Source organism: Mus pahari, chromosome 6 (assembly GCF_900095145.1).
Source record: "Mus pahari chromosome 6, PAHARI_EIJ_v1.1, whole genome shotgun sequence".
NCBI classification, from domain to species: Eukaryota; Metazoa; Chordata; class Mammalia; order Rodentia; family Muridae; genus Mus; species Mus pahari.
In genome coordinates, this window is record NC_034595.1 from 38,872,402 (window position 1) to 38,891,853 (window position 19,452).

General features: G+C 45.1%; 1 protein-coding gene across 1 annotated transcript in view; it reads left to right on the forward strand.

Moving 5' to 3' along the window:
• The window catches only part of Acer2 (alkaline ceramidase 2), a 52,667-nt gene extending 35,094 nt beyond the window's left edge, over positions 1-17,573 (forward strand). The window contains exons 5-6 of the mRNA XM_021200999.2: positions 7,035-7,172; positions 13,390-17,573. Of these exons, the coding sequence (XP_021056658.1) occupies positions 7,035-7,172; positions 13,390-13,576 (325 nt within the window). The 3' untranslated portion in view covers positions 13,577-17,573. The remainder of the gene's footprint in view (positions 1-7,034; positions 7,173-13,389) is intronic.
• Positions 17,574-19,452: the final 1,879 nt, after the last annotated feature.

Here is a 19,452-nt window from a genome sequence, read left to right on the forward strand (position 1 = left end):
TTTCTGAGTTTGAGGCCAGCCTGGTCTACAGAGTGAGTTCCAGGATAGCTAGGGCTATACAGAGAAACCCTGTCTCAAACAAAACAAAACAAAACAAAACAAACAAACAAACAAAAAAAAAAAAAAAAAAGAGAACTCTCTTTCTCACTTAGCAAATCTTGAGAGCTTTTTCTATGCCCAGTGTTGTTCTAGTGCTGAGGACACGGTGGAGAACAGCCTTAGTCATTGGGGGAACCAACAGCAAAATAGAAGATGCCAGAGGTTACATTAAAGGAGGAAAGGGCCAGGGGCACACACCTTTGATCCCAGTGCTCAGGAGGCAGAGGTGGGAAGATCACTGCAATGGTAATTTTAATATAAATGTAACCAGCAAGCTAATACAGTAGCTTTTAAAAAAAATTCTAGCTAGTTCCCCAATGAAATGAAGATATAGAAAGACCAAGATTTATTTTCAACCTAAAGTATAATTCTATTTCAGTCCTATGATCTAATCCAATCCAAAAATGCTAGAGATATTTGCATTTTTGTATCATTCTGGCCCTCTGGGTGTAAGGTGTACTCTGCCTTCATGTCTCTCCAGACCCCTTCCTCATAGTGACTCTTCTCTTCCTCTTCGTCCTCCCCTGGCTGGAGGAAGTCCCATCCTATTCTCTCTATTGCCTGGTCATTGGCTTTTCCAGCTTTTATTGACAAGGCAGAGAGTAAATGATGAGCACTCTTTACACAAACTTAGCCTGGAGATTCTTGGCATAAGTGTTAGAATACCACAGCTAGATTGCAACAAGATATAAGGGCAGAGAAATCAGCGTTTGAGTAACACAGGCATAAGCTTTACACAGCTCAAAATAACATGATGCCTACAGAGCTCTGTGAGTTTGAGGCCAGCCTGGTCTATAGAGAGAGTTCTAGAATAGCCAGGGCTACACAGAGAAACCCTGTCTTGAAAAACCAAAACCCAAAATCTAATTCCACCCCGCCCCTTTTCCTCCAAAAGGAGACAGGGTTTCTCTGTATAGCCCTGGCTGTCCTGGAACTCACCATGCCCGGCGGTGGTGGCTTTTTAAATTATTTAAAAATTATGCTCAGGAAAGGGCTCCGTATTATCTTTCTGTTGCTGTGATAAAATACCGTGAAACAGCAACTTACTTTTTTCCTTTATTGAAAATAGATGGTTGTTTTTTGTTGTTTTGTTTTGTTTTGTTTTAGTTTTTTACAAGACAGGGTTTCTCTGTGTAGTCCTGGCTGTCCTGGAACTCACTCTGTAGACCAGGCTGGCCTCAAACTCAGAAATCCGTAGATGGTTCTTTTGGACAGTATATTCTGATTACAATTTTTCCTCCCTTTACTCCTACCAGGTCCCCTCCCATCCAGATCTACATCTTCTCTGTTTCCTGTTATAAAACAGATATCTAAAGAAAGATAACAAAATACCATTTTATTTTATCACATAAAATAAAAATATAAAACATATAAAATTTAAAAACCAATAAGATAAATGAAAAACAAAGAAATTGGAATATGTCAAACCAACCAAACAAACAAACAAAAAAAGATCCAATGAAAAAGCACAAGAAAGTCATAAAGATACAGAGATTCAAATATGTTCTCACAGGACTCCTATACAAACTCCAAACAGGAAGCTATAATACATACACAAAGGACCTGTATGGTAGAAAAAGAAGTGCCCTGGCTTAACATTATGTGACAAAGAACCTCTAAAGATGTGTTTGGGTTTGTTTTGTATTGGCATCTACGCCTGGGCATGGGATCCACCCTTAAGAGTGGTTTGTGACCCCTCTTGAGACTCCCTTGGAGAAAACTTAATTTTTCTAATCAGATTTTTTTTTCTTTCTTTCTTTTTTTTTTTTTTTAATAATTTTTTAAAAGATTTATTTATTTATTATATGTAAGTACACTGTGCTGTCTTCAGACACACCAGAAGAGGGCGTCAGATCTTGTTACGGATGGTTGTGAGCCACCATGTGGTTGCTGGGATTTGAACTCCAGACCTTCGGAAGAGCAGTCGGGTGCTCTTACCCACTGAGCCATCTCACCAGCCCCAGATTTTTTTTCTTATTTAAAGCGATTTTTAAATTTAAGTGTATTTTGTCCGTATTCTTCTCCTCCTCAGTATCCTTCCAGATCCTCTCCTGACCCCCCACCCACCTAACTTTAAGTTCTTTCTCAAAAAACAAGCCAAAACCTCACTACAACTCAATGCACGCGGCTACCACTTGTAGATGGCTTTGGGGTTAGGGATGGGTGTGTGTTCACTTCAGCTCTAGCTCCATCTGGGGTGGGCCCTGGACAGCTGAGCTGCCATGACCTCTGTGAGCTCAGAGGAGCATCCGTCTGGTTGGTCTTGAGGATCTTTCTTCCATGGTGTTCTTCCTTGGTCTCCTCTGGCTCTTACACACTCTCTGTCTCCTTTTTTCAGTTAGTTATCTGAGCCGTGGGGGGGGGGGGGGCATTTGATGGAGCCATCCCTTTTAGGGCTGCGTGTTCCAAGGTCTCCGAATCTCTCCATATTGTCTGCCCATGGGCCTTTGTATCTGTGAGTCTCTTATGATAGCTGGGCAAGGCAAGGGATCTCTGAGTATAGCAGCTAGGAGTTATTTTATTGCTTTGTTCCTTTAGCAGAAAAGTAGTATTTGGTTTTCCCCTAGGTCCGTGGGCAAGGCAGTCTCAGGTTCTTGGCCGTCCCAGCAATGTTGGATATGGGTTCCATCTCATGGAGTGGGTCTTGTCTCAACTCAGACATTGGTTGGTTACTCCACATGCTTTGTGCTGCTATTACCGATGAAAGTGGGGTGCAAGTTTGACAGAGTCACACCGAGCATCAGATCTCACATGAGAAGTTTATTAAGGGGAAGAGGTACAGAGGCTGCCTCTGGGCATGGGGGCGGGGAGGGAGGAAGGGAAAAGATGACTTTTAATCAGAGCCTTGGCACATGCCCAAGAGGACATGTGACAGGGGCAACAATGTGTTGCCTCTGGGCAGTTAGTGATGATGTATCTTGTCACCCGGTCCCTGAGAGCTGGCTATGAAGATGCCTGAGTGTTAGTCTCTTGGAGTCCCTCTTGGTTGTCCCTGATTGCTAACAATTCCTTACACCAGCATATCTTGCAGACAGGCCGTTCATGTAGATTCTTGCCAAGGACCATCCTCAGCTTGGAAAGGGGTTCCGAGGAAGGGGTGTCTGGGAGCAGTGAAAACAAACAACTTGAAGTCAACTCATGGGTCGGAGCTGGCAACCTGTGTTCGGCTGAGATGGCTTTCCACTGCTCTCTGTGTTGTGCTCTGCTTCGTGTTGTAGAAATTATTAAAATCCTGGCCCAGGGTTTCTACCCTGCCTTTGGATAGAAAGACACACTTACAGCCTCTATATTTACAATAAGGCCGAAACAGCACAATAGCTAGACAGCTGCCTACCCTCTAATGCTGTTAGAATCTACTTTCCTATCGATAACCTGGAGTTATTATTTTCTATTTACTATGTTCCATCTGGGCTGCTCTTAACTCCAATTGGGCAGCCTTCAGAGTCACACCCTCTTGACCCTTACTTAACCCAAGGTGGCTTCTCCTTCCTCCTCTACAAATTCTTCTCTCTTTTTTTTTTTTAATATTTATTTATTTATTATATGTAAGTACACTGTAGCTGTCTTCAGACACTCCAGAAGAGGGAGTCAGATCTTGTTACGGATGGTTGTGAGCCACCATGTGGTTGCTGGGATTTGGACCTTCGGAAGAGCAGTCGGGTGCTCCTACCCACTGAGCCATCTCACCAGCCCCAAATTCTTCTCTTCTAAGCCTGGGAAACCTAAGACGCACCTATGTCTCTTCTATCCCGCTATTGGCTGTCGGCATCTTTATTCACCAATCAGAACTAACTTGGGGGCAGGGCTACATGCAGACTCCTGGTCACGGGGACCCACACTTAGCATTACAATACAAGCAGCATCAACCCACTACACAGCTTTTTCTTGCTATTCTAGAAACTCTCTGGCTGAGATACCTGACTTTCTGTTCGAGATAGCTCTCTGCTAGTAAAAATTCTAAAAGGTCATGACTTTTCTGATCTCAGAAAAGCTGCTATAAAAAAAAATTCTTGGATCTTCCAACTGTAAGACTCTGGGGAGCCTTAGCTTACCGGGGTCCCCCTGAGTGAACCACGTAGAGCCAGGATCGATGCAAAATGCAAGAGGAATTTATTGTTCCAGTGCACTGTGGTCGTCCCAGACCGGAAGGCGACCCCCAGCACCCGGCGAGTTTTTATCTGGTTTCTAGGGGCAGAATAGAGTATCAGCAACTAGGCACAATATGATTGGCGGAACAGTGCACCCTTTAAACTGATTGGTCTTTAGGGAATGAGGTGACAAGGACTTCCCTTGTCTGAAGGTGGGCAACAGTCAGTCCTGGGGAATGTGTCCCCACCCACAGGTAGGTTCCAGCCCTGTGGTCTGAGAAATGTTAATTAGGCTCTCTCTTCTGGAGCGGCAAGTGTTTCCTGACCTTTTCACAACCAAGTCAGAAATCCTGTTAGAAAGATTCCAAAAGTAATTCTCAGGTTTTCTCACTGAAATCAGAAAGCCAAAAAAATTCTTAAAGAATTCTAGACAGCCTTCTCTGAATAACTGCTAGAAAGACGTTCTAAAAGAGCTCTGTTCACTCTCTCAGTAATTCTGGGGATTTCTGACCAAGGAATCCTATTAGGAAAAATTCTAAAAGACTTACAAAAAAATTCTAAAAGAGCTGTGTTCTCTCTCCACGAATTTCCCAACTAAAATCAGAAATCTTGTTTTTTTTTTTTTTTTGTTTGTTTGTTTGTTTTTGGAGACAGGGTTTCTCTGTGTAGCCCCAGCTTCCTGGAACTCTCTGTAGACTAGGCTGGCCTCAAACTCAAACTCAGAAATCCGCCTGCCTCTGCCTCCCGAGTGCTGGGATCAAAGGCCTGCGCCACCACACCCGGCTAAAAGCCTAGGTCTTAATTTACACATTAATTCAGTTATTTATTCCAGGTTCCCTTCTGAGTATTCTATGAATCACCATCCTGGGACCAGCAAGTACAGTTGTTGTTGTTGTTGTTGTTGTTGTTGTTGTTGTTGTTGTTGTTGTTGTTGTTGTTGTTGTTCTTCTTCTTCTTCTTCTTCTTCTTCTTCTTCTTCTTCTTCTTCTTCTTCTTCTTCTTCTTCTTCACATTGCAACAGAATTCAGAGATCTGCCTGCCTTTGACGTTTTAGCTGGGTGGGACCTTGTCCTGAACTTACCGTTCTGACCACACCTAGAACTAAAGTAGCAAGCTCTGCCCCAGGCCGACCCTGAAATCTGCCTGCATTTGTAAGCATAAATTAAAAACACTTAGCTGGGTGGAATCTTGTCTTATGATCACCACTCCCCAAATCCCTTTATCTCCTTCATTTGTATCTTTCTGACAGCACATAGGACAGCTTCCTCTGTTCTTTTAGATCTGTGAAGCCCCTCGTACAATTCAGATTGCATCCTTCCCTTCTATTTATGCATAGTTGATAAATTATATATTTTCAAACTCATGTTTTTAGAGTTCTTTTCCACAGCCTTAAGGGCTGTCCTGGAGGTCCCAGGATTTGCCATTTTGCTGAGACATTAGCCACACCTTTGCCTTCCACACGCAAGTTGTCTCTGATTATCATGGAGTCATTAACATTAACTGGGAGGACATTCCTTGTATGTTATTATACAAACAAGCCTTCTGCCCACAGCAGCTCGTGGAGGTTCGTGCCTGCTGGCTCTATCCCTACCAGGTCATTCTGTCATGCCAGACTCGGCAACTGAAGGGTTTGTAATTGGGTTGGTGTTTATCTCTGTAGCTTGCAGAGCATCTCCAGTACTAATGAATACCAGTCATAGGAGTGAGGCCTAGGTTGGCACCAGCTTAACTTCTCTGTGTTCTGTGAGTCATGGATGTGTTGTCTTTAGCAACAGGGTCATGCTGTCAGTGTGTCAAAAGCCAAGGCAACTTACAGAAGGAAGGGTATGTTGGGGCTTACAGTTCTAAGGCATGAGTCCATCGTCTTCATGGCAGGAAACAGCTTGGTGCCAAGGTCAGAATTCACAGGAAGCAGGGAGTGCGAACTTAGAATGAGTCCTTAAACTCTCAAAGCCCGCCTCCAGTGACATTCTTTTTTTTCTTTTTTTATTTTTTGAGACAGGGTTTCTCTGTGTAGCCCTGGCTGTCCTGGAACTCACTCTGTAGACCAGGCTGGCCTCGAACTAAGAAACCCACCTGCCTCTGCCTCCCAAGTGCTGGGAGTAAAAGCATGTGTCGCCATTGCCCGGCTCCAGTGACATTCTTAACTCTAACAAGTCGCCCCTTCTGAACTTCCCAAACAGCACCAACTGGGGACCAAGTGTTCATTCAAAGAGCCTGTCTCTTTGAAGCCAACACAGGCTTCCCAGGTGACGCTGAGCAGACACTTGAAGAGAAATGAACTACAAGGCTATGTGAGGGCAGAACACTCCAGTCAGAGGCAAAGCAAGTAGTAAGGCTGTAAGGCCCATTCATGCCAAGGTCTGGGGTGTTTGAGGAACAGTGTATCTACCATAGTGTGAACAAAGGCAGTGAGGACCAAAGCATGGAGAGAAAATGACAAAACAACAAAAACAAACAAACAAACCAAAGCATGGAGAGAAAATGACAAAACAACAAAAAAGAAACAAACAAACCAAAGCATGGAGAGAAAATGACAAAACAACAAAACAAACAAAAGAAACTGGAATGAGGAATCTGTAGGCAGGAGGGAAGACGAACTTGTATATTTTGTATCTGCATTAGACATCAGGGTACCCTTTCACGATGGTAGGTGGCTCTATGTATCTGGAGTCAGAGCCTGTGTGGAGAAGGTTATGGAGCCACGTGCATACATGTGATATTTACATAATTGAGGCTGTCTTCAGTATGAGGCCAGTGCCACGGAGCTGGAGCGGAGGAGCAGCTTTGAATACCCAGCAAACCCCGTGGAGACCAGCCCTGACTTTCTCTTTCTCTCCCTTGCAGGTGTGACAATGTGCGTGTGTTTAAGCTGGGCCTCTTCTCTGGCCTCTGGTGGACTCTGGCTCTCTTCTGCTGGATCAGCGACCGAGCCTTCTGTGAGCTGCTGTCCTCCTTTCACTTCCCCTACCTGCACTGCGTGTGGTAAGCTCCTGCCCTGAGGGGATCCTGCCCCGGGGTGCTCCTGCCCGAGGTGCTCCTGCCCCAGGGTGCTCCTGCCCCGAGTCGCTGGTGCTGGGGCTGGTGTTGACGTTGGCGCCCTCAATAGCTGCAGGGCTAATTGTTCCCTGCCAGGAGCCCAGGTGGACTCAGGGGAGGGGCACAGAACGATCCTTCTTTTTTTCTTTTTCTTTTCTTTTTTTTAAAAAAGATTTTATTTATTTATTATATGTAAGTACCCTGTAGCTGTCTTCAGACACTCCAGAAGAGGGCATCAGATCTTGTTACGGATGGTTATGAGCCACCATGTGGTTGCTGGGATTTGAACTCCGGACCTTCAGAAGAGCAGTCGGGTGCTCTTACCCACTGAACCATCTCACCAGCCCCCACGATCCTTCTTCTTTCCCTTCCTCTCCTAAATCGCACGTTTTAGAAACAAAAGTAAGGTAGAGTGTGAAAATGGCTCCGGGGAACTGGTTTAGCCAGAACAAACCTCCCCAAGTCCTAATTGTTAGGCTGCATAGCGGCTTGGCAGCTCCTTAGCCGTACCCGGGAGCCTGAAAATCGAGTCTGCAACCTGAACTCCGCGATCTGGAAGGGTGGTGGGGGAAGGGGAAGCCTATGTGATGTGAGGGCATGCTGGTTCTCAGCTGGAACCACGCCCTCAAGGCCCTGGAGGCCTGGTGAAGGCTTGGATTCTGCAGGTCATCTAGGGACAGTCACACCTATTCTTTTTACAGCTACAGATAAAGCGGGGGGGGGGGGGGACTGAAGTCTGCTGTTGAACGTCACTCACGCTGTTTGATCATGAGGGAATAGAGAATCTATATTTTGGGAAGCCTGGGAATGGCTCTAAAGTTCAAAGGGAAGAAAGTGGGGGCTACACAATCACATACAGAATCCATGCCCAGGAAGGGGAGGAAGCAAGAGAGGGGTGGGGAGGGGTATCTCAGTGGCAGAGGGCCTCCCCCCAGCTCTGGGCCTCAAACTCCAGCAAAACAGGAGAAAGTGGGGTTGGGGGGGGGGAGAGCTTTCTTCCTGGGAACTTCTGCTTCAAACCTAGGACGAGGGAGTGTTTCTGGCTCTGTCCTCACCACTGCTAAACCCAAAAGGTGGCAGGGAGCAAGATACACGGTTGTCTCATGTCCTGGATAGATTAGCAGCATCCAAGGGGGAAATTCTATAGGGCTTTGCTCACCCGGCGTCATCTTCAGAGATCCCAGTGTGAACTAGGTGTGGTTGCTCATACCTGCCGTCCCAACACCTGAGAGGCTGAGGCGAGCAGCTTACCATAAGATTCAGGATAGTGTGGACTACACAGTGAGATCCTACACACATACACACACACACACACACACACACACACACACACACACCCCAAACAGGAGATTCTTTACCCAAGTGGACTTCAGCTTGAGTGTACATACAAAACTGGAGTTTGTAGGCTTTTAAGTAGGAGGGTTAAGAGAAAGTGGGGCACTCAGTAAAGAATGCAAGTGTAGGCGTGGCCTTCAGCGAACTGGGGTGAAATTACTGTGAGACTCTGTAGGAAATCTAAGTTTGGGGGGGGGGCTTCCAGGACCACATTCAAAGGACCAAGTCAAACACAGCAGCATGGTATCTGCTTTGTTTTTCAAGGTTGAACTGTCTTTTCTTCCTCATTATGGTGTGATTTTGTTCATGTGGGGTGGGTGTTTGGTGCATGTGTGCTGTGTAGCCTGTGTGAGCGTGCATGTGTGTGTGTGTGTGCATGCATACATGTGAGTGCACTTGTGTGTTTGTTGTTCCTTTCTCTAGTCATGTGAATACCAGGGAGCCACCATGTAGGTGCTGGGGATCGTCCTCTATAAGACCAGCAAGTGCTTTTAACCATTTAGCTATTTCTCCAGCCCTGTGAAGTAACTTTTGAATAACAGTTTTAAACAACATAGACATATAGAAAATGGCTCTCGCTGGGCATGGTGGTGCACGCCTTTAATCCCAGCACTTGGGAGGCAGAGGCAGGCGGATTTTGGGAGTTTGAGGCCAGCCTGGTCTACAAAGTGAGCTCCAGGATCACCAGGACTATACAGAGAAACCCTGTCTCGAAAATAAGACAAAAAAAAAATGGCTCTCATCATTCGACTCCTCTAACAAAGATAATTATCAACCTGAAGTATATCTTTGCAGATTTTATACTATACTTACACATTTCCTGAAAAAAAAATTTGTCTCCTTTATTGCTAATGAAAAATGAAGAAGAAAAGGACAGCCAGGTCTGATGACATACACCTTTAATAGCGCACTTAGGAGATGGAGGCAGGCTGGCGTTTGTGAATTAGAAGCTAACCAGGGCTACATACTGGCTTCTAGGCCAGCCAGCACCATAGTTAGACAACATCTCAAAACAAAACAAGGGCTGGAGAGATGGCTCAGTGGTTAAGAGTTAACAATCTTGTTAAGAGTTAACAATCTGCTCTTCTGAAGGTCCTGAGTTCAAATCCCAGCAACCACATGGTGGCTCACAACCATCTGTAATGGTATCTGATGCCCACCCCTCTGCTTTAAGACAACGGTTTCTTATGTAGCCCAGGCTAGCTTTGAACTCATGGCATACATGAGGATGACCTTGACCTCCCGATCTTCCTATCGCCATCTGTTAAGTACTGAGACTCGAGGTATCTAGCACCACTCTCTGGGTTTATGTCCCACTGAGGATTGAGCCTAGGGCTTCATGCATGCCAGGTAAGCACTGTGCCAACTCAGTGCTCACTCTCCCACTCTGCTGGGCATCACTCTCTCTATATATGTGTGAGGGTGTAACAATATAATATGTATTATATATATATATATATATATATATATATATATATATATATATATATATATGCTTCATTACATGGATGCTTTTAATTCACTTAGCCAATCTGTCTGTTAATAAGTACCAGGTAGGTTCTTTGTGTGTACAAATGTAGGTGTGTGTTGCATACATGTGAACACATATGAACGTATGAACATGTCTGTGCATGGGAAAAGCCACAGCAGGCATCCGTTACTCTCCTCCACTGTTCTCTGCTTTCTTGCCTTTGAGACAGGGAGTCTCTTATTGAACCAGACAATTGCCTCTTCAACTAGGCTGACTGTCCAGCAAGCTCTTAAGATCTGTCTAGCTGTCCTAATGTGTGAGGATTGCAGACTCACTCGGCTTTCTACTGGGCGTTTGCCCTCAGGTCTTGTTTGCAGAACAAGGTTGGTTTTTTTGTTTTGTTTTTTTTTTTTCACCAAACCATCTCTTGACCTCCATATTCTGTCATTTCTAATTTTTCACTTTTGTACATAATCTGGAAAAAACATTTCTAATCTTCATAGGTTAAATGCAATATAAATTGCAAGATAGGAACACATTTTTCTATTTTTTTCTAAGACTTCGAGACTATAAGGTCTTGGACTGGGGATGTGATTTAGTTGCAGAGTGCCTGCCTCACATAGGGATTTGATCCCTAGTGCTGTATAAACTGGGAGTACTAGTACAGGGTCACAATCTTAGTACCCAGGAGGCCAAGGCAGGGAATCGATCACAAGCAAGGGGGCAGCCTGGATTAGAGTGAGGCCTTATTTTATCTTATCTGTCTTAGTATGCTTATGTGTGTGTGTGTGTGTGTGTGTGTGTGTGTGTTTTGTTTTAAAATACAATCTCACTATGTAGTACCAGCTGGCCTAGAATTCCCTGTGCACACCAGGTTGGCTCAGATCCACAGAGAACTGCCTGCCTTTGCTTCCCAAGTGCTAAGATGAAAGGCACGCGCTCCCATGTCCAGCTGTCTATTTCCCGTGTGAGAGAGTTTTACCTATCCCAGGCTGGCCTCCCATTCGCTCCTCAGTCCCAAGTCTGGAATTACAGACAGGTTCCACCATAACAGACTTGGCTTTGTTTGTGTTGGCTGTGCCAGTCATCATGAATGCTAGGCGAGTGTTCTGCCGCCTCTAGCCCAGTTCTTCAGTTCCTTTACTAAACTCTGTTAGGATGCTCAGCCCACATGCTCACACACGCGGGAGTTACTAACTGCTGTAAAGCTTTGTTAACCTGATAGGGAAAAAGATATGTTCTTATTTTTATGTCTTTAAAGGCAGTGCCACCGGATATCTTTCAAAACATAATCTGAGTGGTGGCTTTAGGATGTAATTTAAAATTTGCCGGGCTGGAGAGATGGCTCAGTGGTTAAGAGTTCTGACTGCTCTTCTGAAGGTCCTGAGTTCAAATTCCAGCAACCACATGGGATCTGATGCCCTTTTCTGGTGTGTCTGAAGACAGCTACAGCATACTCATATACATAAAATAAATACATTTAAAAATTTATTAAAAAAAATACAATTTGCCACGTCTCCTTATTCAAAGTGTACCTTCTGATGTTCTAATGTTTTTGTCTGCAGTGGCGCTGCGCTGTTTGTCATACAAACTACTCATTAGTTTGTCATGCTAGTGAGTAGTCATTAACTACTCATTAGTTGATAACTGTTATTTTGAGATGGTCTCACTCTGTAGCTCTGGCTAGCCTGGAACTTGATTGTAGACCAGGCTGGCTCCAAATTCACAGAGAGCCAACTGCCTTTGCCTCCCAAGGGCTGGGATTAAAGGTGTGGTACTGTACCCAGGATGAAGAGGTTTTCAAAGCATAAGGAACAATACACAGAGCTGCCACGTGTGATTATCCTTGGAGGTTAGGTCTTGTCTCTACTGCCTTCCTTCCTGTTCTTCATCCAACCCCATTTTAAAGCAAAGCTCACACAACATTTATAACAATTAACACTTGGGTGTTCTAAGTTTCAGGCCTTTATCACATTGGACATATATTTTCTTATTCTTTTATTTTTTTTATTTGTTTAAAGCAGGTGAATTATTTTTTGTGCTGTACTCATTTTGAATTATCACCTGTGTCTGGTTTTTCTTGACTGGTTTCTGTGCCAATCTTAGACAAGCCTCTTCCATCAAAGTTTATGAAAATGTAGTTTTTGGAATATATATTATAAGCATAGGTGCTGGAGAGATGGCTCAGCAGTTAAGAGCACTTGCTGCTATAAAGAGGACTGTAGTTCAATTCCAACACCCTGGTTGAGTGGCTCACAACCACCCCCAATGCTCATTCCAGGGGTCCCTGCACCCTCTGGTGGTGGTGGTCTCTGCAAGTACTGTGCAGATCTCCATATACTCACACAGGATACACATATAGAGAGTAAATCATTTTAAAATCATATATGTGTGTGTGTGTGTGTGTGTGTGTGTGTGTGAGTCAGCTCTTTCCTTATATCATGTAGGTTCTGGGATTGTACTCAGGTTATCAAACTTGGTGGCAATTACTTGATCTACTGTGATATCTCACAGGTCCGTATTTTAAATCTTTAATTCATTTGGAATAAGCTTTCAGTATAGTGTATAAGGAAGGATCCGTCTCCCTTTAGAAGACTTCTTTCTTATTTTTTCTCTTCTTTCTTGTCTTTTTATTTGTTTGTTCGATGGATTGATTTTTGTTTTGTTTTGTTTTTCAAGGTAGGGAGGGGTTTCCTGTGTAACCTTGGTTGTCCTGGAATTACCTGGCCTCAAACTCAGAGATCTGCCTGCCTCTGTCCCCTGAGTGCTGGGATTAAAGGCATGCAACACCACTGCCAGGATTTATTTCCTCATAAGGGGCAAAATTGAAACTTTAGACAGGTAAAGATAATTTAAAAACAAAAGGGTTTTCCCATAAAGCCTTGAGCATCCTTTAATACAGGCTAACTTTCAATGGAAAGCAGATGCTGAACATCTTGCTAAGGTTCTCGAGATCCAACTCTGGGTTCTTCCGTTTCCACCTTGACATTTCCAGTTTCATCCTGGGCCCCTCAGTAAGACTGAGAAGGCCCCAAAGGTATTTGGTCCAATTTTGTAGTAGGATTTTTTTTTTTTTTTTAATTGTGGCTCTGCCTAGCTTTGAACTCACAGCCTAGTCCTCTTGAGTCGGCCTCCTAGAGCACTAGGGTTATAGATCTGAGCTACTACGTCATTTCAATGGGACTGTTTTGAAAACTAGGACAGGCTCAAGTGCGTGGTTTATCACACCCCTTCTGGCATTGCTGGCTATGTAGTCCTTTCCCTCACACTTGCCTTCTGGCTGAGAAGGACAGCGGGGAGGATGGGTGGCCCCAGGGAGAAGCGCTGCACCAGGCTCACATCTCCCTTCTCTCGCAGGCATATTCTCATCTGCCTTGCTGCGTACCTGGGCTGTGTGTGCTTCGCCTACTTTGATGCTGCCTCAGAGATACCTGAACAAGGCCCAGTCATCAGATTCTGGCCCAGCGAGAAATGGGCTTTTATTGGTGTCCCCTATGTGTCCCTCCTGTGTGCCCACAAGAAGTCACCAGTCAAGATCACGTGATGGCAAGGCAGTGACCAGCTCTCTACCTACTTGTATTCGAGTGTGCGCTGGGCTTTGTTTGCTAGCAAAGATGGCAGAGGGGGTTGAGGAATTGGTGTGGTGTGGGTGTTTAAAATTCTGCTCCTTTATGATCTAACTGGACCACCGTGCCTGACTTCCCCAGGTTGGGAAACGGAAGGCTCAGGGACACAAGGTGACTCCCTCAGTATCCTTTCCAGGCACACGGGCTTGCTGGGTTATGTCCATAATGACAATGACATCGACAGAGTAATTCTTTGGGAGACCTAGGGCAGCCCAAAGCTTCTTGCTGGAGAAGGTGGCTCGCTGTAGATCCCACCATTTCCAGACTCTCTCTTTACACAGGACTCAACCCCCTGATATACAAGACCTTCTGATTGTGTGATGGAAGGTTCCAGAACTTTTCATTTTACCAGGAAAAACTGTCCTTTCAACAAAACCAAGTGGGCAAGATACACGTGGGGGCAGTGACTAAGGCAGGTGGCTTGTCACTCGTACCTCTTAGCTTTCCCAGGTTCTCCATGTGTTTGTGGATCCTTCCACTACCTCTGCTGAGAGATGGAGCCACAGCTTCAGAGGGCAAAGCCGGTCACACCCTCTATGCCAAAAGCTACCCTCCACTTTAAGCACACATTAAATACTGACACTATTTCTGCTCTTCCAGAGTGCAGCGGCCTCAGACCCACAGAGAATCCTTCAGGTGTGGAGATTCCACACACAGCCCCCTCTTGTGACCTCTGTGAGAGCAAGGCAGCTCTGGGGGGTTTGACTGTGGAGCTCCTGTGAAGATCTTGTAAAGCTTTTCTTATCGGAAGCTTTCGGTGTGTTGTAGTCTCCCTAAGACGTGGGCCTCCTGGGGATGTAGCCTCCCTAGGGTGTGGGCCTCCAGCTTTTGTTTCCATAATCCCTGGTGCTAACTGGTTTCTCAGAGCACTTTGCTCTTCTTGCTGATGCTGGGCAGTCACTACACTCTGATTGGCTGGCTGGGGATCACAGGTAGGTAGGGGCAGACTTTGACATGAGAGTCTCTCACCTGCATCCTACTGTCTTCACTGGGCTATCTTCAGGGTAGGAGGTGGGTCTGGGGTATCTCAGGGATGTTTGTAACTCAGGCACCTTCTGCTTTCTGACATTCCATTGTCCATGGTGGGACAGCGCTCAGGGGACTGGAGTTGGAACACCTTCCTGAGTGGTGTCCTGAGTCTGAAGGAGCTAGCTGCTGGTACTGGCACTTCCAGGAACTCACTCTGTTTAGAACCCTCACAGGGTACAAAGTGGGAACTGGACTTAAGAGGTTTTAAATGAATAGACTTCGTTCTGCTTTTGTGGCTTTGGAGTTTTAGAAGTGACTTGCTGGGCTATTCCTTGTTTATAGTGACAAATATTTATAGAACATGAATGTGTAAAATAAGTTGTCTTTTATTAAATTTAAAGCATTTACCAAATCCCCCAGGCAGCAAACACAGTCATTTGATTGGCGATTTTACAAGGCAGGAATACTTGGTTCTGAATGATTGTATATATCATTTTTACTCCAGCTTAAAATAGGTTTAAAATGATTTTGAGTTAGATATTTGTGGTAACCTAGGGGTTCGTGGACCAGAATTGCGGCTGAGTCCTTTGGTTTTTTTGAGTCTAGAATTTTTCAGAGTGCAAAATCAAGCTAGCCTTGTTTCCGGTTCATCTTACCAGGCACAGGAGCTGCCCTTATATATATATATATATATATATATTCTACACTGTTTAAATGTCCTGAAGATGACATTGAGCTGCCTTCATCTGGAAGGGTCGTCTGGGGCTTGAGAGTGTGTTCAGCAGTTAAGAACACATGTTGCTCTCTCCCAGAGGACCCAGCCGTGATCCCCAGGGAGCTCGTGAAGCTCATAACCCGAAACTCCAGCCCTGGGGCATCCGACGACCTCTTCTGACTTCTAAGGGCATGGAGCATGCATGTGGTACACATATACAGACAGGCAGGCAAAGCATTTGTACCTGTAAAGTAATAAATGAACAAGTTAATCAGAAGGCTGAAGGAAAGGGGTTTTAGATGCAAGGTTTAGTGTGTCCTGAGGGCCCGTCCATAGCATCAGTGGTGTCCTCAAAGTCAGGGAAGAACCATTTCTTTTTTTATCAGGAAGAGGACTTAGTCCCTAGGGACTCTGCCGACATCCCTAGGTATAGGGATAAAATAATGATGGATGTGCGTGAACATGATTGGGGGCAAGGAGCTGAGCGCCTGACTCCACTCAGTGGACCACTTCCCCAGGTGTGTCCTACCATAGCTGGCTTGGGAGGGAGCGTGTTAGGGCAAACATCTTTTTTTCCCCTTCCGTCTGAGACAGAGCTTTGCCTTTCTCATGTCTCAGGCTGGCATCAATACTCACGCTATAGCCCAGGCTAGCCTCAAGCTGATGGTGAAACCCCAAGTGCTAAGTATAACTATAGGGGCGAGGTACCACACCCATCTTAAACAGAAATCTCTCCAGCTTTCAAGCATGGGCCTGACCAGTCAAGGGAGCAGATATCTATGAATCTAATTTTGAGCTGGGCTTTGGACACTGATCACTTTTTTTTTAAAATGAAAGCTTTACACGTTCAAAGGAAATTGGGACACTACAGAAAAGCAGCAGAAGAAAGCGTTACTCTACCTCTCTTGCCTTAGAGCCTCCATCGCTGACATTTTGGCTTTGGGGAGTGTTTCCTTCCTATCCTTTCTGGCCTACTACAGCTACAATGAGATGTCGTTTGGACCATCTATCCTTGAATAGATGCACACCAGCATTTTCATGGAGAGCTAGCCTTCTCTCCTATGCTGACGGCTGCATTCCGAGCTCACCGCTGGAGCTACCTTTCCTGGGAAGCCTGACTGGAGAGGCTCCTAAGACATGAACTGATTTTGGCTTTGCAGTGTAACACTTCACATTTGGATCACAGTGAACGGCTGTTAAAGCTCCGACTTCATGGATTCTAGTGTGTTGTTGTAAGGACAAACGGAGCCCGGTAACCAATGTGCACTCCAGAATCTGCTCCCTTCTGGTAGAGATGACATCGATGAGCGATGTCCTGACCACTGTTCCCAGCATGGGTGTTGGGCTCTGTTCTGTTCCGAATCTGCCTGAGATCTCAGGACAGAGGAAGCCATGAATGTTACCAAGTGGCCATGGCTGTCAGTGATTTTACAGTTTTGATCCATTGCTGGGTTTTAGGAGATGAATTCTTCTCTCTTTAGTGCCCCGTGATGCCAAAGCCAGCCCTTCAGAAGTGTTCTTTCTGTCCTCTTCCCTTTGTAATGTGATCCACACGGGGAAATGGGTGTCTATCCAGTGAAAAGTGCCTACACCAGTCACGGGTCAACAGTGTTGTGTTGAGGATCAAACATGGTTCTGTAAGAATCCTGCCACCCATTCTATTGGTTGGAATTCTCAGGGGTCTGAATCTTTTCCCAACCCCCACCCAGAGCCAACACTGGGCTTTGAACCTTCTCTGGCTCTCTTCTTCCCTCAGGTCTGACAACTAATGGTCTCTGGGGACACCCAGCTAGGGCCCTCCCCCTAGCTCCTTATTCAGCTGAACTTGGATTCTTCCCAACCAGGGCTTGACCTGGATGCTGTTAGTCCCACTGGCCAATAACACATCTTTGGCCAGATTGGGATTCTCAATAGATTTTATAGACATTATTCTCCCCCAGACTTTAAAACATAGCTTGTGTCTTTCCCTACACATCAGGTCAGATTTAAAACTATTTTATAACCACAATAATTAAACCAAGCAAATAGAGTACTTTCAGATATACACTGTGTTTTGTACTTTATGTAGAGTGTGCTATGTATAGGTGGTATGTACCCTGGCTGAGGTAATGTTAATCATAGCTCTGGAAGGATTTGCAGACCTTTTGCACTTTATGCTTTTTTGTGTGAACTCTGATAACCATGGTCAATATTAAAGCCATTAGCTGGCATTTTCTGTGAATAAACATGCATATGTATCTATTTCTGAAATGATTTCTTTCTTTAAACATTTATTATTATTATTTATCTGTGTATGTATGTGTATATGTATGTGTATGTATGTGTATGTATATGTGTGTGTATGTATGTATGTGTATGTATGTATGTGTATGTATGTGTGTGTATGTATGTATGCGTGTATGTATGTATGTGTATGTATGTATGTGTGTATGTGTATATGTGTGTGTATGCATGTGTGTATGTATGTATGTATGTATGTGTATGTATGTGTGTGTATGTATGTATGTGTATATGTATGTGTATGTATGTGTGTATGTATGTATGTATGTATGTATGTATGTATGTATGTATGACGTATGTGTTTGAATGGCAGCCCTCACACTGTGGAGACTGGGTTCTTCTTCCCTGCTTTATGTGGGTTCTGGGAGTTGAACTCAGGTTGTCAGGCTTGGGTGGCAAATGCCTTTACCCACTGAGCCATCCAGTTAACCCATTTGTTTGTTTATTCTACCAGAGTCTGACGAAGTCCAGTCTGGTTTTGAATACACACACACACACACACGTGTATGTATATATGTATGTATGTATACACACATACATACACATGCACTCTCACATAGTTGAGGATGACCCTGAACTTCTGATCCCCCTGCCTCTACCTCCCAAGTGCTGGGATTGCATGGTGGTGGTTTGAGTGAGTGGCCTCTGTAGGCTCATATGTCTGAACACTTGGTCCCCAGTTGGTAGGTGTGTCACTGTGGACAGCTTAAGGTTTTAAAGGACCTTCCACCATCCCCAGTGTGCTCCCTGCTTGTGGATCGAGATGTGAGTGCATCCGTTCCTGCCTCTGCACAGTCGTGGTGGTTTATATCCCTGTGAGACTGTGGGCCCAGCTGGATGCTTGCTTTTATAAGTTGCCTTGTTTGTGGTGCTTTGTGTCAACAATAGAAACATAACTAACATAGCCACCATATCTAGGTCTTCAAAATCATCTCCGAGGTATCTGCAATGAAAATCTGCTTTTCCTTCTTGCCTCCCCTCCTTCCTTTTCCGTCTTTCCCTTCCTTCTTTGAGGCAGGATCTCGTATTGTAGCTTAGGCTGGCGTGGAACTTTGGGCTCCTGAATGCTTGGGTTGCAGGGAGGGGTCGCTGCTCTGAGCAAGAGTGCAGTTCATGTGTTGCGAAGCATAGTATATTTGTCTGGGTCTCTGTGTGTGAGAGGTTTGGGCATTTATGACTACATGTGCTTCAGAGAAGTTCATTGAGGAGTGAGACAAACATGTCAGAAGCAGTCCAAGCACAGAGCACCCGGCAGTGGTGCACCTTGATTGGAGATTCTGTGTACGCCATGTGCCATCTCACTCACAGAGAGGACTGCGTTTCAGGCAGTCAGTGGAGGCAACACCTTGTGACATTTCAAAACTGTCAGTCTCAAGTAGACCCCCCCCCATTCCTCCCTTCCCTTCTCCTTTGAGAAAGGGGAGCCACATTAAGGTGCCAATATGAGGGGCTGGTGAGAGGGCTCGGTGGGTAAAGACACTTGCTGTTTAGCCTGCTGACCAGAGTTCAATCTCCAGCATCCACGTAGTAAAAGAAAGATTCCTGTAGGTTGTTTGCTAGCCTTCTCATGTGCACGCGCGTGTACACACACACACACACACACACACACAAACAGCAACAACAAACAAATAAAATGTGATTTTAAAAGAGGACTCTAACACAAGACCGAACAGTCCAAACTAAGTGAAGTCAGGCTGTCAGAGGCCCCTGCGCTCCCGGCTCCATTCCATTGCAGAACTCCTCACAACTGCTTGGATGCAGGATCGACCAGGGTGCAGAGGGGGCTGCCCACTCAGGGTGGGCAGGAAAGAGCCAGGGACCACGCACTTT